The sequence below is a fragment of the Limulus polyphemus genome, unplaced genomic scaffold (assembly GCF_000517525.1).
Source record: "Limulus polyphemus unplaced genomic scaffold, Limulus_polyphemus-2.1.2 Scaffold6767, whole genome shotgun sequence".
Classification (NCBI taxonomy): Eukaryota; Metazoa; Arthropoda; class Merostomata; order Xiphosura; family Limulidae; genus Limulus; species Limulus polyphemus.
The window spans coordinates 21,616-43,724 of NW_013672377.1; the positions used below are offsets into that span (position 1 = coordinate 21,616).

The following is a 22,109-nucleotide window of genomic DNA, read 5'->3' on the forward strand; positions in this document are numbered from 1 at the left end:
CATTACCTATATAAGGTGCTTATATACAGTACCAGGATAAAGGGTGCATTGACATAGGTGGAGAATGTCACAAGATAAATAGTGCCAAGGCAATTGAGTAGGGTATAAAAGACTGGAACAAGCAATAAAAAATCAGACTGATGCTTAGATTGGCAAAGGAAGAAACCCTGGAAGTCAAGTAATAGCTATAAGTGTGAGAGGAAGTAAGTATTATTAGAAATACATTTTTGATTTAAGAAAATGTTAACTTCCACGTTCATTTCCATTACTGTATTTTTAAAGATATAGGTTTATGAGATTCATATATTTTCTGAATTTGAGCTTTCATTCGTATAGATGTTTTAATGTCAAAAACTATAAATATTTTCTTTGTTTTATGTTCTTTTTTTAATTTTACCCTTGTTTAATTATGACTAACTTTATAACTAATCTTGATTTTTTTTGCAGAAATTAATTAATGAATATGGCAGTGAATTTATTAAAATGCCTGAAATGTTGTAAGCTTTAGTTTAGATATCTTGTATGTACACTCATCATTCTATTTTCTAATGAAGATGTTTAAAGAATGTAATAAAGGTTCAAAATTGAAAATATGAACTGTTCTATAGATTTTTTTTAGTGTTACTTGAAAGCTTATTTCAAAATTGTCCTGTTTATTATCTTTCCAGATTCTTGTAAGTGTTGGTCTTATGATTTGTATTGTCCGAAAAGCGCGACGAGAGCTAAAAAGAACAGTGGAAAAGGAATTTCAGACAAAAACTAAGAAGGCATCTGAAACTAGTGCTTATATTGAATTGTAAAATAATCCTGAGGGTGTATTGAAGGTTGTGTGTTTTTAGTAAGATAATTTAATGTTATGTGGGTTACTCTCAAATGTGCATAAAAATTAGATTAAGCTAATTGAAAATGACACTTAAAAAATGCAGCAAATAAAACATTTTGATTTTTAACTTTTAAAAATGTTAGTTTAAATACATCATAATTTGTTAATAGAATTACGTGTTCTAATCCACTTATATTTTCCATTTCTCTGTAGTAAACTATGAATAATGTCACTTATTAACCCTCATTTTACCAACTTGTTTGTATACTGTTTACTACCTTTAGGGTCCTATATTATATCATATTAATTTTATGGTTTTGCATGTTAAAACACTCAATGTAAAGAATTTGCCAAAAAATATGGGATAAATGATTTTTTGTGTAAAATGAATAAACAGGGCCCCTAGCAGTAATTAGTGGAACTAATTGTAATTTTGGTAGCATTTTTTGTGTGGCACGTATGCTGTCAATAAATTCATGGACCCGTGAGCATTTTGGTTCATACATATTTTACAATAATATGTTTAAAAATCCAATGATGTCCATAGGAACCCAATCAGTAATCTTAGGTTTAAGTATCACAGTTACGATCTTGGTTGTTAGTTTCTTGATCTCATTTCACTTAATCCATTTTCAGTAAATACTACAAACTCTTTTCTCATGTTTCAGTATTTTATATATATATATTTGCTATAATAATGTAAACAATTTTTTTTTTGCTCGTGCTGTTACCTTCATTTGTGCAAGTAGATAACTTGACCTTTGATCTTACTGTTACAGATAAATGGTTTGTTCTGGTCAGTTTTCTACCTGACAAAAACTTGTATTTTTATAAACTTCACTGCTTCTACAAAATGTTGGTTTTACAAATAATTTTTTTTTTTTTTTACAAATTTCAGCATAACAATAAATCCATATTCATTAAATCAAACACTTGTGCCTTAAGTAACAAAACTTTTATAACTGGTTAAAAAGGTACATTTTTGTTGTTATTAAGAAAGAAATGGACAAATTGTATTATTATCAAGAAATGACAATATAGTGTATTGTCTGATGTAAAGATTATAACACAGGTTGCATTTTAGTTTTTGATGTATATTTTTGTTAGCCAGTAAGTTATACAGTAAGTTTGAGCAAAAGCTGAGTTATTCAGCTGCTGTTTTGAGGTGTTAATATAATGTTCAAATTTTGTGTCAATCTAATAAATAAATAATTTATGGTGCTACTGGGTCATCCTTATATGTGTGTGTTTGATTTAATGATAAATGTTTTAATAGGTTTGTTTTTCGTTATATATAGAGGTTGAGTACCTTATATTAAAACAATGTTGAATTTTCAAATCAGCTAATTATGTTACAACCACAGATGAAGTCATGGTTAAAAGGCATATATGTATCAAAACTACATTTTGACATTGTTTTGCATTTTCTAGGCAATGTGATGCTATTAAGAATTGATCACTTTTGGGAATGTTGTGTAACAGTCCTTTTCAGCCTAAAATATTCATACATTTAGATCATAAAGATGCATTCAGATTGGCTCCTTAAAATTTTCAAGATGCCTCACATTTAATTGCATTGAAAAATAAAGGAATGTGGATTAACTTGGCACCAAGATGTACCCAAACCTTAGTAAGCAAAATGTGACATTTTATAACAAGTGAAAATCCAGTCAATGGCAAGAACCATCCACATGCCCAGGCAACAGTGCACAAGATAATCATGAAGGATCTCCATCTGGAAATGATGCTAACAGTGTATTGGTAAAAGTTTTCAGTTATATCTCCATTCAACCATTGCATACCTCAAGCAGCTGGAGAATGAAACTGATATTTATACTATTCCATAAAAGATATACCAGTCAAGTCGCCAGATGCAGCTTCTTATTGATTTACATTTGATAAGGATTGTTGAAATGACTGCTAAGAAACCATCATTCTCGTATAGTAGTGGATTGTCGAAACCTGGAGGAATGGTGTGCTTTGGAAGCTTTTTGACAGAGCCTTTTTCAGTGAAAATTACACTTCAGTGCTATTGACAAGATTTATGATCATCAGATAAAGCATGACCTGACATGGACTGTAATGATGTGGTGAGGCTTTAAAATCACTTTAATATAGTGTACTCAACCTTTTGTAGGTTTATTTAGAAAAAAAAGAAGTTAGGTCTGATTATAGACATGTAGAAAGAAGTTCAGTAAAAGTCTTTAAGGTAATGGATAAGTAGTTTGACTAATTTGTTATTTGAATTAACTTTAAAAGGAAATCAATGTTTTATTATTTATTTAAAATATTGACAAAAGGATTTTTACAATTTTTTGAAATATTTTTTTTATGAAAAGTTCATTTTATTGGAATTTTGAAAGCTATTCTAATTTAGTGATATTTCTTTTATATTATTTTAATGTATTCATAGCTGGAGGGAATTTTAAAATAAAATGGAGCATCCTACTATATTTACACAAATGACATTAATTTTTGGGGGGGAAGTTATAATTTTTTTTAAATAATGCATCTTACAGTGTATAATATTGTAGTAGCACCAGTTTCTGCTGTTTTATACAACTTCATAAAACATTGATAATTTTAGCTTAGTTTGTAGAATCTAATGCAAGTAAATATATTTATATCCAGTTGTTTTTTTGTGGTATATTATTTACATTGACAGTTTCTTTTTCACCAAACACATTTAAAATGTTTTGTGTGCCAATTGGCATACACATCATTTTTAAATATTAAGACAGCTGAATGTGACACTGCATATTACATTGTTGTAGAATTTGTTTGAGTGTAACAGTATCTGTTGTGTAAAATTAGGCAGAGTGATACTTAAATCTCATTTTGATACTGTCTTACCTCCTCTAAAAAAGCTATCTCAGTATTTTTCAGCCCCCTCCCCTAAGCATTGTTTAAAATTTTAATGCTCAGTGCACCAGTCTAAATACCCAAAAGAAACTGTGCCACTTTTGAATATGTATATAACATGTGACCTCTCTCAACCTAAAGTATTGTGCCACCTGTATTTTCCCCTGAAGATCATTTGGCTTTCACACCCATTTCTTTGTCTTCCATCTCCCACCTGTACTCCCATTCTGATCCTGATTGGCTTCTTTGTCAAGTTTGCTCCATAATGTATTATATTGCACATACTGCCTCCTTTCAGGGTTCACATTTCCAACCTTTTATTCCCTGGAATCCTTATGTTTTCTCTGATCTGTCTCCTGTCACACTAACTGGTTGGGTTCATCAACTCCTTAGGCTGGCATATTCAGACTTATCGATGTAAAGTCTCTATCTCTTCAACATTTCTTCTTATCATATTTGTCGTATCACCATGCCTTAGGCTGCTTGTCTTCACTGTTTGTTTGTGTAAATTGTTCAGGCTAGAATGTGGACTACTCCCTATTCCTTTGTTGTTCATTATCTGCACTATCTGGCTGTATTTTCTCTGGTGGATATCATCTCACTCTAAGGCAATTCTTCTCGTCTGTTCACGTTTAACTTGGATATGTCTTTTCACAACATTTCATTTATGTTTTATTTTCAGGTACTCTCTCTTACTGCTACTGATAGGATCCCATTCTGTGGTGTGTTTTGCCTGGTCAGATGTGCTTTCACTCACACCAGCACTATTTACCAGTGGAGCTGTAATGCTCACTGTAGAGATAGGGTGTTTCTCAAGACCACCGGTGGCATGCCTAGTGGTATATACTTGTATATCTCTTGGTGTCTGTAAATTTAACTCAATGGTGGATTGACACTCATGGACTATCATGAGTAAAGTAAAAGGGGATTTCTGCCCATCCCTGCTGACCCTTTGATTGTATAAATCGAGGATGGTCTGCTTTTCAGAATAGGGAATTGTGGACACCCATTGCACATTCTCCAGTGTGACGTTCCTTCAGACCCCCCACTGCATTTTCTCTCTTTTTTTTTCTCCAAGTGTGGCATGGGAGTCCTTACCACATACCAGTTCCTAGTCACTGGAGTGGTGGACCAAGGAGACTTCCTCCTGAGTGTTAAGTTGAAATTTACCTTACAATACAACAACACTTTATCCACTCAGTGAGAAGAAGGCAAAGCTGGGTTCCCTCCTTCCCTTTACTTTGGATGCTTATTCCCAGTTGAATGTCAGATGAAGCAGGACCAACCTATGTGGAATCTACCTTGTAATACTGGGTTCAGGATGACATCACACTGTTCCTGCGGTTGAATGCATTAGAGGTCCCCTTCTTGTTAATTGTAATTGAAGGAGGTTTCCTTCCTTGCTGCTATGGTTGAGTTTTGGGGATTTTTGCTTTTAATACCAGTTACAGGTTTTGCCCTATTTTTACAGTTGAGATGAAGCAATGATATGACTCTGTAATGCTGGGTTCAGTTTGTTGTACTTCTTGCTCCTATTTTGGTTTTGGTAGTTTGTCTGGTTTTGACCGAATGCTAACTTCCTCTTTAATTCTGGTTGCTTGACATATGACACTCTGTTTACTTACTGTTGGGGTTAGTGTGTATATGTCACACAGTCCACATGCCCTAGCCACAATGTTTATCTTACTCTAATTTCATTTTTATGTGGGTTTTTCTCAACCTCCTAATGCTGAGGATGGATTGTGGAACTTTGTCTGTCTGGTTGAGACTGGGTAGATACCTAGCCATTATTCTATTTCGGCAAACTGTTCTTTTACTTTCTGTTTCACCTTGTGAATATAAAGTTCTCACAATGTTGTTTCATAAAGCAGCTCTTTAAGTACAGGAGCTGGCTGTTTTCTGGTCTGGTTTGTGAGATGGAGGACAATTTGAACTTACACCATTTTTTACTACGGATTACACCTCTAAGAAAATATTAAGTTTGTGCACATCCTTTTTTCCGATCATGTCAGGTTCATTTCCTCCTTATGGGGTGAAGAGCATACTTATTCCAGAAGTAGTACTGTGCCCTGCATGTATGCTTTGGTTTTGTATCTGAGCACAGTTATTTCTAGGCAGTTGCTTTCCACTTAGTTTTACTGTTAGGCACCTACACTGGCCCCTCCACCTTTTCAGTGTGGGATTCTAGCATTGTGTGAGTAGAAGTAAGACTGTATCAGAAGTTAACATTTTCTTGCACTGAATCAGAGACAGCTTGTTGTACTAATATTATTGGTGGAGGGTGGTCACATGCTATATATATGTTCAAAAGTGGCATGACATTTGTGGGGTATATAGAATGGTGTGCTTAGCATTACAATTTTTTAGCAATACTTAGGGGCAGAAAAAAGATCAAGATAGCTTAGAGATAAGTACCTATTGGAAATGCATTTTCAGTGTAAAAAAAAAGTTAACTTTTGTACAGTAAGTGGTGATTGTTCTCTTAAGATTTTTTGGCATTTTTTTTCTTCGAAGTTTGAATTGGTGAGAAATACATTTCAAATGTTTTTATAATGAAATATTTTTTAACCTGAAAAACTAAGTTATACTGAACTCTTAAAATAAGCTCCTCTCCACTCTATGATCTTGACAGAAATGATATATTAAGTGACACTATACTTATTGCATCCTGTTTTATAAAAGCATAGTTGTTTTCTGTTTTCCTTACTTTGATAAAAATTCCAAGGTCAAAACTACAAACTGACCATACATTTCTTTATAATTGTGGTCCCTCGCATATTTAAAAAAGTAAAATTCCATTAGCTACTGATTTGTATTTGTGGAATTTAGATATGTGAATCTGGTGGTTCTGTATTTTATGTAAACAGAAGATATATTTTAATTTTTGAATTGTTGTGTGAACCTTCTTACAAACTGAAAGGAAAGTTAGTAACAAACTTGGCACTTTCTTAAACATTTATTTGACAGGTGGTGCTGCCATCAATACTTTTGTTTCCCTAGATATTTCTTCCCGTTTTCTTAAAAATAATAAATAAAAAAAAAGTTGTCTGATCTTATACATGTACATGTATTGCATTAGGTTTAGCATTATGAGTTATTATGTATTTAGCCTAAATCTTCCAGAATAAGTTGTGGATTCTTAATGCAAAGACATCAAATATTTAGTACACTTTTGATGTTTGTACACAGAAGTAGAATCAAGTTATAATGAAAACTGTTAACATTTATTACTACAGAATTAACTTAGATATATAGTGAAATTTGTGTGTTCTGTTACAATATAAGTTATTTATGATTACAAAATCATTTTTGTAGAGATTTTACTATCTGCTATGTGAGAAAGTACAGTTTTACTTTAATACATTTTATTTTACTGTATTGATTTACATTCCATGAGATCGCAGTTTTATTGTGTGTTCAGTCTCAGTGAACAGCCATATATATTTATTTTTACAATTATATTTTGTATATTTGTGCTTTACATTAGGATCATTATTAGTTAGTGCAATAAGATATAAATCCGTCATTCCAAATACAAGTGTAAGATTGAAAATTATCTAAAATTTTCTTGAAAATATTTCAGCAACTTCTTAAGTTAGATTATGAATTTTTTGTTATAAAACAATGTAATGAAAGATAATCTGAGAATAAAATCTGAAACACGTGCATTTTGTAATTAAATGTTTTTGTCCTCAGACCTATTAATAAAAGCTAATGTTTTGATAGAGTTATGGGATTATATTGTGATGAACTACAACTTTCAAAGACAATTAAAATGGGCAATTTGATTAAGAAAGTACCAAACAGTCATGCCCAGAATAACTTATTTGTGCCTCAGCATAGGCAGTTTATTTGTTGCAAAAGAACAGGTATATATTATTTATTCAAAGGTCTAAATATTTGTAAAAAATAAAAATGCTAAGAGGCCAGCTTGAAATATCTGGTAAAGATACATGTAAGCTGAAGAAAAACCAGATAACTTGGTGTTAAATATAACAGATATTATCAGACAAAACTTAACTTTCTGGTGAAGTTCAAGTAAAATTATGTTGTAAAAATGTATCATATATTGTAATCCAAATAACATTGTTTTGTTTGAAGTATACATCATATTTTGTGGAAACCAAGTAATGTTGTCTGATGACAACAAGCAGTTCTTTCTAATAAAAGACAGAAAAGAGGTCTTGGCCAGATATAAAGGTTTATTAGAGTATTATAAGTTATTCAGTGAAACTGGGATAAATTATTTTGTAGATTTTATTAAGTTGTATAATGAGCCAAATAATTATATAATGAAAGCCTGAAAAAATAAAATGGTAAAGCCCATATGCAAATATTAATTTTATGATTAATGTAGGTCTTCTATCTTAGGTGCTTTACAGTGTGATAAAAAACTTGTTTATGTACAGGGTGTTTCAAAAGTCATGAATAAGTTAATAATCTATTGGTTAATAAGTAGTATATACTGTATTTTGCAGTCTATGTTGCAGATCTGAACAAATATCACAATAAAGTAGCCATGAACACTTATATTTGTGTTGGATACCTTTTTTACTTGCATAAAAGTTCTCATTCATTCTTGTCTTTATGCATTTCTTGTATATTCATTTAATTCAAGAAGAACAGTAACACAAGTAGTGAAAGAATGTTTTACAATGTGAAACTTTGTGTACTTGACTTGTACTGATTATTTTTAATATGCTTAAAAAAGTATAGAATTGTTTGAGAAGTTTTCTGTTTCATGTGAAATGCTTCTAAGTTAGGAATATTGGTGTAGGAAAATTTTCACTGCAAAATACAGCCAGTATGTAATCTTTAACCCAAAATACTTTTTTGCAAACTAATACATTTAAAAACAGTGAAGTTATAAGTAAAAAAATATTTTGAAGAAAATGTTTTTGTTTTTTCAGGAGGGAGGGAAGTATCATGCAGGTCACCACAGTATAGTGTGGGGTCTAGGGCAAACCTATGATATGCTCCCCTTCATTATGTGGAACCCATAATGTATGAACTGTTTGTGCCCTATTTTCATTTGATAATTTAAACTTTCTTTCCTTAGCTAGTGATAGTCTAATATGTTTAATATATTTTTACCCCAAAACAGATCTTTCTTTCTTATTTTACATATGTAATAAATATGAACCTTCTAATATATTTTGTATATTTTTGCCTCCAAGAAAAGGAAGGTCTCTGGTTTCTTATATTGTGTGGTAAAGAGGCCCCCTGAAATATGTTTCATTCTTGTTAGAGAGATCCCCTAATGTATTTTATATTTTTGTCCCTGTTGTATGTTTTTTTCCATGTCAAGAGAAGGGGAACTACACTTTTGCTGGGCCCAAAACAATTTGCCCTCTCTTCTCTTTTGTGGCAGCCCTAATCATATTTACCTTTAACAGAGTAAAAAAAATTATAAAATTATAGCACCATTACAACATGACATCTAATGTATGTACTTATTTAAAATGTAAAGAAGGTTTGTTTTGTGTGATAATTTTATTTTTGATTACTAAGCAAAAAAACTGCACAATGGGCTATTTGTGTTGTGCCTGACACATAGATTGAACTCAGAATTTTAAGCTTTATAAGTCCTCAAGCTTGTTGTTGAGTCACTTTGGGTATGTAATAATTATAATGTTTAAAAATTACTTACGTGTTGATAAAATAACTGTTTCTGTAAAGTTTGAATATTATTAATTTTAGTTCTTTTAAGTTTTCTTTGGGGTGCAAATTTTGTCATAAAAATGTTTGTTGTTTATGTACCTCTTGTATGAAAATAAAGCAATGAACCAGTTCAAATAATATTGGTAGCTTTTATTCTAATTATTTACTCAGTCTTAAAATTTTCTTGGAATAGGTGAATTTGGAAATTGATCAGTAAGTGATTTAGGTTATTGATACCTACTAGTTTTCCTTTTTAGTTAATATCAAAACATAATGATAAGCAACACTTTTTTTATTGCAATAGATATAGTAATATGAAAAAGGTGTTTTAGCTGTGGTTAGAATTACTTGTCCAATTTGGTTTTTATGCATGATTGAAGCATATTACAGGTACTGGAAAATGTCATTTTTGTTACCCTAAATTCAAACATTTCTAATGATGTGCCTTCATTTATTTTCAGGTGTATTTGACTTAACAGGCAAAAAAAAGCTTGATTCAATTTTCTGTTTGTTTAACAAAAATAGTTTTCCTGTAATCAGACAAAATGACTGACCACATTCCTAATGAGAATCACATTTGACATTACATGCTCTATGAGTTCCATAAAGGTAACAAGGCAACCAAAAACATTTATGGGTTCATAAAGATGCTTTGCGTGTCTACAAATGCCAGTGGTGGTTCAAAACATTTAGATGATTTTGATCTCTCAGATTTCCATCATTCAGGGAGACCTGTAGAGTTGGACAATGACCTCCTGAGGTCAGAGGTTGAGTCGGATCCATCCAGTAGTTGTCAGAAAAACTTAATTCTTCTTGGTCTAACATTCAAGAACATCTTAAACAGATTGGGAAGGTCAATAGACAAAGAGTTTGGGTTTCACACATTTCATTAGCATAAATGCTAGTAATTTCATACTTTCAAAAAATGGAACAGAAAGGTGCGAATCCATATTTTCATATTTGTTTTTCAAGAATGAGTTGTGATTATTTTTCTATGCCATTATTTTATAGTTTCTTTCTTTCTTAAGAAAAACCCCCCAGTGGCACAGCAGTATGTCTGTGGACTTACAACGCTAGAAACCGGGTTTCGATACCCGTGGTGGGCAGAGCACAGATAGCCCATTGTGTAGCTTTCTGCATAAATACAAACAAACAATTCACACAAACTATCAGATGACAACAAAGCCCAGTGCATAAGAATTTGCAATTCACTGAAAAAGAGACATAAGAAAGAACCATTTCTTCATTGAATTGTTCCCGTCAACACCAGTTGCAAGAATCAGTGGCTTAGCCCTGGCCTGCACCCAATTTCGGTAGCCAAACCAGGTCTTACACCTACAGAAAGTCTTGTTATTCGTTTGGTGGAACAGAGCCAGCACTTGGTCTGGGAACAACTGCGGCCCAATTTTTACCGTATTTTGCATTCCATTACTGCACAAAAATTGTGCTACACACATTGGGGCCATGGGTGCATTTTAAATAAATCCTACTATCCCGTTTGACAAGGGTTTGCAGTAGATGGTGTTGACTAGCTGCCCTCTCTCTGTCACCTCAAAATTAGGTATGGCTTGTGCAAATAGCACTCGAGTACTTTTGTGATAAATTCAACAAACAAAAATTTATTCTGATTAAAGTCACAAACCTAAAAGTTATACTTATCACCTAATCCTTGTTGGAATTGTAGTGGCCCTTGTAAGTCTTCTCCAACTGTCCCAATTCTCTAATCTTATAGCTTCCAACATTCTCAGTTATCTTCTTATCCCAACACTCCAACTTATAGTTGGTCTTCCCCTTTTTCTGTTTCTCCCAACTCTTCCACGACATATTTCTACAAGCAGGTTCTGCCTCTTTTCATGGTGTGATCAGAATATAATAGTTTCTCCTAAGTGATATCTTCCAACAATGTTCTTTCACATTAAAATTTTTCTGGCACCCATTTTTTTCATTTTTGTCTCAGTTTATGATATTCTCAGCTCTATTATATAGCATCAAAATTCAAAACTTACTATATTTTTCTCTTTCTATCTTCTTTTAAAAAAATAACTGATGAAATTGGTAATTCCCAAACTTTCCAAACATTTATCATCTTGACCATGCTCTTTCTTGCCATTGTTATTAAACTTTTTATTTCTACAGAACAATCTCTCTTAATGTTAGTTGTAGGTCCAAAATGTTTGAATTCTCTACTTCCTTGATTTCTTCCCTGTTCATCTGTATCTTTCCCATGCTAACTTAATTCATCACCATAACTTTTGTTTTTCTTTACTTTTGGCATTTTCATTCACTCTTTGAGTCAGGGATCATACGTGTTCCTTTTCTCACAAAACAGCTACTTAGCTTTCCATTGAAATGAAGTTACACAGTGAGTGAAGTGGAAGTAGTTGGAATTAGCTTTACAATAAAGATTTATTTTCTTGCACTGTTTCAGAGAACGAATATATGGCTGTCAAAACGTATGATATTAATAGCTGATGATTGCAAAGTATCTGAATTGAACTCAGCAACATGAATTTGCTGAATGAGTATGCCAATGGGATCAGATAGGCATTTGAGCTCGACAACACTAAGTCGCGACCACATAGATATAAGTGACATGTCCAAAGAAAAAAGGAATCTGCCACTCAGGCTTTCCTGGAGCAATAGGAATTAGTCCAGTGCTAACACACAGTGAATATTGAAGGATAAATCATACAGTGCCTTCCAAAAGTGCTTGGCCATTTCTGCTGGTGATTTTCAGAAGGAAGGAGGGTACACCTATGTTCTGTGTATGAGTGAATGTGATGACCCACATTAATGCCTACCACAGACAGATGAATATCTGGATGCATTGAAATGTGTGTATTGGTTCAGCAATTTGAACTTGGCTAATAGATATTAGCATTCTAGATGGTCTATATGAATTTTGAATCATGTAATCCAGCCTGGGTAATGTGCCTGTCACTTTCAAGTGACTGATGGAGCTTACACTGAGAGGAATGCAATGCAATGAAAGAGATGATTGATCTCATGGTCTGTATCAACAACATCTTGAGATTGGGACTCACATTTCACTTTGCTGCCAAAAACCTGCATGGTTCTAGTGAATAAGAAAGATAGGCTTGGAACTGAAGCTAGAAAAGCATGTGTTTTTTGTCACATTGTGGGTAGGGGAGTATCACTGGACTCTGCAAAGACCACAAATGTCAAAGATTATCCTCAACCAGTGATGAAACGAAATAGTTGCTGATTTCTAGGTTTTATATTATATTAATGACAATTGGTGGCCAATTGTTTAAATATTGATGCACCATTACTCTAAAGCTAAAACATATTTTAGATGGGCTGAGGACTGTGAGCATGCATTTATGTCACTAAAATGCTTTAATAGAACCTTTCATGTTAGCATACCCAAAACAAGTTCGTCCATTTCTGATGGATACTTATGCCATGATAGTGGAATTCGAGTAAAATTTTCAAAATTGCAGGGCATCATAGAATATGTGATTACATGAACTGATGATTCCTGAATTTAGATACTGCATGACAAAGAACTGCTTGCAGTTGTATTATTTCTTAATTACTAACAGTGCTTGTTTGGTAGGAAGTCCATCATCCATTTGAACTATGCATTAATGAAATGGTTTATGAACTATAGAAATTGAATTAGTTATTGCACTTGGATACAATGTTTCATAAGTATGACTTCGTTGTACATAATTAACTTGCACAACATGGCATTACCAATGGTGTGTCTACAAGTATGATAACTTGTCCATGTATTAAATTTCCCAATACTGGACATCATGCAGGAGTAAAAAACCAGTGTAGTAGAATAGTTATAAAATTGTACTATGTGTGATGATTCCACTGGTGGATGTATACCATGAATGACACTTCAGGAGCTCTGAAAAAAAACAACTGAAGGATCTAGATCTAACTTGGCTGTACTTTTCACACAAAAGGGAAACAACCACTACAGATTGAAGAATGTAGCTTAAATAAATGTAACCTTTGTCAGTTTTAACATCAGTTACAAATGCAGCAAGGTGTAATATCCTGTTACAAACCACAGAGATTTGGTTCTCAATCTATTCTGCAGCTAATGGTCTCCAGAGCTCATATACTGAAGACCACCAGGATGTTACATGTACATGTGCTAACCAGTGATGGTGGGTTTTCTAGCCACATAAATACCAAGATTGAGTAATAGTACAAATACTATACTATGTGTGTTGCACAGAGGAACATCTGGCCATAACAAGGTAAACATGGTAAACAGTTGAGTATGATAGCTCTGAATATTGCTATTACTTTCCAGAATATTGAAAAAGTTAACTAGTATGTGCTGGTCATTATTGATTACTTCACCAAGTGGACCAAAGCTTATCCGTTGATTAGTAACGCTCACTAAACAATGGATAGCATGAATCAAGGCACCTGAAGAAATCCACGTGGACCAAGGGACTAATTTCAATAGCCAGTTTTTTTATGTGTTATGGTAAGGAGTTGAGTGTGGTAAAGTCACACTTTACTCACATCTCTAGCCAGATAATTGACAGAATGGGTAATTCAAACTACCAAACATGCTTGCAGAGTTTGTTAATCCTGACGAAACAGATTAGAACAATTACCTATGCCATACATCATAGTGACATATCATGCGACGAACAAAAGTCATGATCATGTCTTACCAAGAAATGCAGCTTTTTGTGGATGTGATGTATGATCTAACCTTAGAACAGAGGTGCTAATGTCTACAATGTGTAGATTATGTGAGACTTGCATTAGTTGATGCATGTGAATTTGTATATCATCAGTTTGGAAAGACTAGCATATGACATAAGAGATGCTATGATAAAGCAGTGAATGAATAAAGGTTGAAGTATGGAGACTGGAATTAATATGTGCCTCTAGCATTGAAGCAATTTGACTCTAGCTGTACTGGTCATGTTATCATCTGACAACTAAATCTATCAAACTACGAGTTGCAGCATTCATACAATGCATACACATACATTGAACATGTTGACTCACTAAAGCCATATGTCAGTGATGAACCTCTCGTGTACTGATCAGATCAAGAATTGGAGTTGGAAATGATGAGTTAAATGATAGTGAGCTAATTAGTTAGCTAATTAGGAGAAAGATACTGGAACTATTTATATGGATGTCTGAGAGAGGTGAACGGAGGAAATGACAGCTCTTATAATTGAATGAGATGCCTTTGCCAACCTACCAATTAATATGCCTAGGATTAATTAGTTTGGTTGGTGAGTTAGTCAGTAGACTGACAGCTGAAAGGTAGTTGCAGCCCTTACTGACCAAGCTAGTGGGCAGTTTCTTAGTAATGACTGCTCAGTTATTGCACAATAAGACAGCTGATGTTAGAAGATATAATACCTAGAATATTGATAGTCTGTATAATTGAAAACCATCACTAGCAGTTAATAAAAATTGATAAGGTGAAAAGACCTAACCCTTACTTTCCAAGCTATCAAGTGGTGTTTTACAGTATGTTGTATATGCAGCACGTCATGTGATAGCCACTTGATTATTGTATAACCAGGACAGCTGATGTTATTAGATGTAATGGCTTGTATATTTTCAGTTTGCAGAGCTAAAAATTATTGCAATGATTTCTAATGTATGTCAGAAGGCTGGAAGGACTTTCTGATTCCTGCATATAGGTGGGATTTTGTGGTGAGAATCTGAAAGATGTTTATGAAATAAACACATAAGATGGGTTGTGTACGTTATATTTTATTTTAAAATGTAAGTAGCACTTACACGAGCATATGAGATCTGTAAGTGACCTAACCAGCACAGAATATGAAACAGATTGTGATAAATCTTGACGGTAAAGTTCTTTCGCTAGTGATGTCAACTGTAGTTGGTAGATCAACCCACAGATGGCAGCTCAATATTGTGATAGTAGTGACTGGTGTTTGTGGCTATCTAGGACAATAAATGTATTTTACTTTTAAATATTATATCAATCTGAGTGTACATTGATTCATACTGTACTGTACAATATAAATATTAATAGTGACTGAAATAATTTTAACTAAGCTTATTGAAGTGTAGCTTACGAGAGTAACAACTGACCTTATCTTACCGTGGTTACAATATGGTACACGAAGTCCTGAAGCAATCTTTCGAACACTAGAAGTATATTGATGTATGTATATATATATATCATCATTATTGTTATTATACTTACATGATTATATGTGTTTGTGCTATTGCGCGCATGCATGAACATCACATAATGCTATTCATGAATGAATATATTGCACATAGAAAATTGTCAAGAAGGAAACGAATCAGATAAAAATTTGATCGAAATATTAATAGAACAATATAAGAAGCGTGACTGTGAATAGTGGTCGGTGAACCATCATTGGAAGATACGATGTATCCAACAGTTTCTTCGACGTCAGAGAAGAAAAGTTTTCAATATAGACATTGAGATATTTGACAGGGAGTGGAGTTTTCTAGTGAAGAGTGAGGAGGTAAAGTAACGGATGAACTCACACTATTCAAGAGCGGGTGAAATTACCTGTAGAAATGAAACCGAACAAAATATAAACTTGGTGTTTCTAATGTATTTCATTTTGATGTGACATGTTTAATCATGCAAATTAATATATTTCATAAGCATGGAGTTTTCCCATTGAATATTTCTTAACATTTCTATTTGTGGAAGTTGCTGCTAGAACATATATTAGCGTGGACTGTGAGTGTATGGCGAGAAGCAGAAATTAATACCTGTATAGAATTGATTAGTAATTGCTCCAAGTTCTATCAAGATGAAGTCATAGGACAATGATAAGTTTGTAATAATGATCAGAAGCTAAAAAACAGTGCTTATACAGTACTGATCCGAATTCATATATTTGTGTAAGCACCATCGGACCCAAGATCTTGTTATAACAATCAGAAAATGGTGGACTGCTCTCGTGCATCTGAAAGGTAACTGTGTTATATGGTAATAATACTGAGACGAGCACAGCTATATGCTGGTCAAGTATATATCCCAGGCGAAGCGTAGTGAACTACACGTATATCTATGGAAATGACATTTAACCAGGGCAATAGGATCATAGTTATGACAAGGCCATTACAGAATTCAAACGTACATTTCTAGCTGAGCTTCTGAACAAGCAGTCCAGGTTGACCAACCATTTTCACTCCAGACTTTTGTCATTTAAGATCAAATTTTTGACCCTTCTGGCTATCTTGTCTTCGACTTGACTAGCCGAAAGTTTTCTCATGTTCATTCTGCTATTTAATTTACCTTTACGAATCACTATTTTAATTCAATAACAAGAATGCTGATAGCTCCAGAGGTGTCTTTTGGCTTGACTATAGTTGATGCTGGGACTGTAATAAAAGTTCTTCTATAGACAGAATCATCCTATACTCTAGTTTTGTCTAATACTGCTGGTGACTGTAACCCAGAGCCTAAGGAACTAGAGGATTCTCCCACTATTGTCACAATGTTGTCTGAATTTTCTGCCCCAAACCTTCCTATTGCTCATTCCATGCCGCAGACACCACCAGCTGCTACCATGCAGAGCCAAATAAGAATATAATGAACTCAAGTGAAAGTATTTTGTGAAAAGGTGATTTCTTTTAAAGAACCGGAATTGTCTCACAACAATGACTGCTTTGTTTAAAAGAGAACAAAATACTTAATCTTATAGAACTAAAATATGTTTTACCTACATTTTCCTAAATTATTATTTGTGTTAAACTGGAGAATGTTTTGCATATTACCGTAATTGCGTTATTCATGTATAACCAAAAAATATGCTACATGTAAACTTAAACGATTACCTTAAAACTAGTTTGACCGTAAAATATTGAATATATGTTCTATTCAAAACTTGTATCAATTTTAACTAGTTTCTGTCTTTAAAGTGTATTTACAAAAACAATGAAAATATATTTCATTCTAAGCTCGTTAGGTTAAAAATGTTTTTGGAAGTGTTTTATTGACCAGGATTAGCCTGCGATGTAAATACATTTCATAAATTGATGGATATTTTAAAGAATTTATAATTATATGTAACTTTGTATATGTTAAAGAGTGTTTTTTCTTACGTACTATTATATCTTGTTTTGCAAGTAAAACATTAGTTAGTCATTGGTAAAGGGTGTGTATTATTACATTTCTATGTTGTGATGTTTAAAGTATGTTCAAATCTGAATTGTTTATTTGTAAAATGTATTTTAATCTATAAATAAAATTTTTTAGCTTATGTTTCGTTTGCTTTTCCTTATCATTGAGAGATCTCTTTTTGTATTTGTAACCAAAATATTTTGCCCAAATTAAAGGGTATGTTTACATATTTATATTGTATTTGTTAATATGATGTTTTTAAATTGTGGTAATATTGTATTGCGTATTTGATATTTTAAAGGCTTCTTATATATGTGTATTTTGTGACTTAATGATATTGGTCAATCTACCTTAAACATTTTCTTTTGTAAAATGTGTTACATAAGGGCATTGTAAATTGTATTATTATTATTTCATATCATTATTGGAAGGTCTTCGTTTTTGTTGAATGTAATTTCTCTATTAAAGATGTGCAGTTACACTTACATCAGCAGTGTTAAGGTGATTATTATTGTATATTTTGATCTGTTGTACCTTTGATTTTGATATATATTATTAAAGGGATGTTCATTGAGATCTTTCGTAAAGTGCTTATTTTATTTTATATTTGTGAATTTAATTTTGATATTGTAATTTAATGTGATCTAGGAGAGCGCTTATTACTATACTGTATTTCAATTTTGCAATATGATTACTTAAGGCTTATGATTCAATATTCAAGGGTATTGTAGCACATTTGGTTACAATAATTTTATATGACATTGTGATATTGCATTGTTATTTTTATATTGTAATAGGGCTGTGCTTGTTTGTCTTATGAATTTGTCATGCAGTGTAAGTATTTTTACAGGCGCAAAAAGTAAGGTACTGCAGGAACCTGCCTAATTTGTAGGTTTTTCATTATTGGTTTTCAAACTTTAAAATTAATGTCGGCTTGAGGACAAGTATACAAAAGGGGAAGAGGGTATGGTATCATAGACTATATAGTGTTTATCTTATAATTTTCAAACTTCTGGACCATGTGTAAACAAGAATCTGCCTTCTACAATATTTTGGTCAAGGGGTGTGTTCCAATTGAATGTTTTGGGCTTTCATGTACGCGGTGTTATCGAAAGCCTAGTTTGACCTTGTATCTGCTGCTTCTAGTGAGAACGCTGTGTCCAAGTTTAGAAATGTATAGAAGCTATAACCTCCTTATTTTCACCAATCAGGTGGCTAGTGACATGGGTAGTACCTGCTGAGATGAGTGACTTCACGCTCTCTCTCAGTCTAGAGCATTTGTTCTTAAACTATTGGCCATGACCAATGAGTTGAAACAATGCACCTAGTCACTTTCGATATTTTTTCTTTTTCGTAAGTATCAGTATGTTCAAGGAGAATTACTTCCTTTTCTCAAACTATTTTCTCTCTGTTGTGCTACAGGAAAAGTATTTATTTTTCTCTTTTAGTTTTAGAGTTTAGTATTTAGAATTTCATACAACAGAAGCACACAGCTATCTATAATTTTACATTCATAGACTAGAAGAAAGGTAGCTGGTCAACTGCACGAACTATCAACTCTTGTCTAACCAAATAGTGGGATTTGACTCTTATAACACAGCCACGGCCTCAAAATACAGAGCGCATGTTTGGTAGCAGGATGCGAACCACGAATTCTCGAATTCACTGTCCGGACACGCTAACCACAGGCCACGACCAGCTATTGGTTTCAGTGTTCTACATGTTGTGTGATTGAGTGTTTTGACTTATAAAATAATTTGCCCGGCATGGCTAGGTGGATAAGGCACTCTAGTCGCAATCTGAGGGTCGCGGGTTCGAATCCCCGTCCCACCAAACATGCTCGCCCTTTCAGCCGTGGGGGCGTTATAATGTGACGGTCAATCCTACTATTCGTTCGTAAAAGAGTAGCCCAAGAGTTGGCGGTGGGTGGTGATGACTAGCTGCCTTCCCTCTAGTCTTACACTGCTAAATTAGGAACGGCTAGCGCAGATAGCCCTCGTGTAGCTTTGCGCGAAATTCAAAAACAAACAAACAAACATGAAATAATTTAAAGATATACTATATGTGTTGTCCTGTCTTACTGTACTAGGTTTTTATTACCTTATAAAACGACAGTTATTCTCTATTGTTGGCAGAGTCTTGAATTTACATCACCACAGAAGGAGGTCACGAGCTGGAAAAGTCTGAGAGCACCAGGTCTAGAATATAGAGGGGATTTCTGAAGAATAGATAGAAAATTCAAACCTCACTGTAATATAGAAGTAAAAATGCAGTTTGCAATGCTTTTTCTAAAGTTGTTATCTGTTTTCTTATCAGTAAGGTTTTTCAGTGAATCTGAGAATACCACAGGTGCACAACGATAAAAACAAGTATCATTTGTCCTCAAGAAAGGATTTTCCATTTGTTCTCATTTTTATGTAATACAGTAAAAAATATAAAAGTAAACATTTTCAAGTCTTTTTAGTGGGATATATATGTACATTTTCAATGTTATTGCGACAAGACACAAGTATCATAAATTAACAAATGCATGTCATGTATGAAAAGTAAATTGAAAAACACTACGAATGTGTATATGTCCCACCTCAATAAGTTAATCATAAAGCAACAAAAATAAAATCACAATCTTTCTTACTTAATAAAGTAGATGATATGTCTCATCCTTTCATAACTCTTCAATAAGAGATTTTACTGCGTTTCGTATATGGTTAAAAGCAAATGTTTCTATTTCCTATGATATTGCATGACTTTGGAATTTCACTTTGATTTCTCAATGGGCGTGCTGAGGTTTCGTTTTTATTTCAATCCATGTTCACATCCAAGAGCTTTAGGTTAATTCTTATGTTTCATGTAATGTTTTTTGTGAAAGCTTTTGTTAGTTTAAAACTTCGATGCAACGCAGTAAGTACATGTGCATGCTGCCTGAAGAAATGTCTATAATGCTACCATTTCTATTTTGAGTCACCCGAGAAGCCAGGGTGACTCAAGTTTGAAAGTCTAACTAGGCAGTTTAAATTTTCATGATATTTTCATATAAATCGTAAGCTTAAAACTTTTCCATCGCCTGATGGAGAACTCATTATGACTTTAAAAGCTTTTAATGGATAAACAAATAAATCTAAACGTTTAGCCATAGGAAAGTGTACTTGAAAGGCGTTATTAATGGACTGCATCTGGCTAGGACGTTTAGGGCAGCGTTTCGAGCTGCTAGCGCAAATTTTCGTCGACCAATAACAAAAGCTTTTAAAGATTGTGGTTGACATATTATTTCATGTTTCTTTATTTTCATCCATAACAGCTAATAACTTATATAAATCTAAATCTTTACATTACTGCTTCCTTACCAACCTGCTTGTTTGGATATTAAATCACACTACGGTCTTATAGAATTTTAAGTTGTTCTTTCTTAATCGTGATCGAGTTTTTTGTCAATTACAAATAAAATTCTTTCAAGACGAGTATGTGATGTTCACCAATAACTCGCTTGATGGTAAAGATGATTAGTATAATGGATTATCACTTTTCTTACTGGAAGGGGGTAAGGAGGCTCCTTGAGATAATAATATAACACCGGGCAACAACAACAACAAAAAAGTTTTACTCTGCTACTAGAAAAAATTCAACTGTTTCTGAGTAATCATGTTGTAAATTACTGATAACCTCTAGCTTTCAAGTTATGATAGAAGTTCCCCACACTGCTTTGATAGGGAAAAGTCACGAATCAGATCATTGAGCTGTTCTTGTGTGATCAGATGAGGCAGTATATGTTGAGGTGCCACAAGTCACTAAATAAAGAGAATGACGATGATTCATTGTCTTCTTCGCAGGATAATTCTTTTGTTTCCCTATTCACTGGTGGATGTGGCACTGGAAGGCCATCCCCATGAGTTATTGGTTTCACTGCAGATGCAATATCTGAATATTTAATGTATTGTTTAGTTTTTCTTGAATAACCAGAAACATTAGTCATGCAAAAATAATTGTCAGTTAGATGATCTTTGGTCTCACACCATATCATGGGAACTGTAAGTGGCATACTTGCTCTCTTCTTATTCAGCCACTGTGTCAAGCCAGATGTGCAAACTGTACAACACACATGTGGAGCCCAATGGTTTTCTTGGTTACCAATTTTACACCAAAATAGTGGTAGTAAGCTACCTTTACCTTGTGTGTGTGATGTTTTTCGTTTGTGAAACTGTAATATACTTTCCACAAATGTAGCAGAAATTGTTTGGGTGATTTTTGTACTTTCGGACTTTACTTGAACTGGAGACAGACAGCATTACAAAAGATTTTATGAAGAAATATAAAATAATTTATGTTTACACAACTAGAGTTTAAAATATGTTAAAAACATAGTTTTGCAGAATTCTATTATATCGCGAGTATGATTGTTTTGAATGCGAGTTTTTGTTTTGAGTGAGTGAGAGACAATTGAGAGAGGGGTGTCTGACTCTGCTCTTTTTATGCTCAGTCGATGGACTTCTCGAATGTTCTAATAAACTGAGCACGTGAGGGTTTCGTGATTCCCGGGCAGAGCAGGTGACCGGCCCGGCATGGCCAGGTGGATAAGGCGCTCGACTCACAATCTGAGGGTCGCGGGTTCGAATCCGCATGCCACCAAACATGCTCGCCCTTCACCGTGGGGCTTATAATGTG

General features: G+C 33.6%; 1 protein-coding gene across 1 annotated transcript in view; it reads left to right on the top strand.

Annotated features, from left to right (window-relative positions):
• The window catches only part of LOC106474054 (transmembrane protein 64-like), a 20,722-nt gene extending 11,236 nt beyond the window's left edge, over positions 1-9,486 (top strand). The window contains exon 3 of the mRNA XM_013934740.2: positions 669-9,486. Coding sequence (XP_013790194.1) covers positions 669-800 — 132 coding nt within the window. The 3' untranslated portion in view covers positions 801-9,486. The remainder of the gene's footprint in view (positions 1-668) is intronic.
• Positions 9,487-22,109: the final 12,623 nt, after the last annotated feature.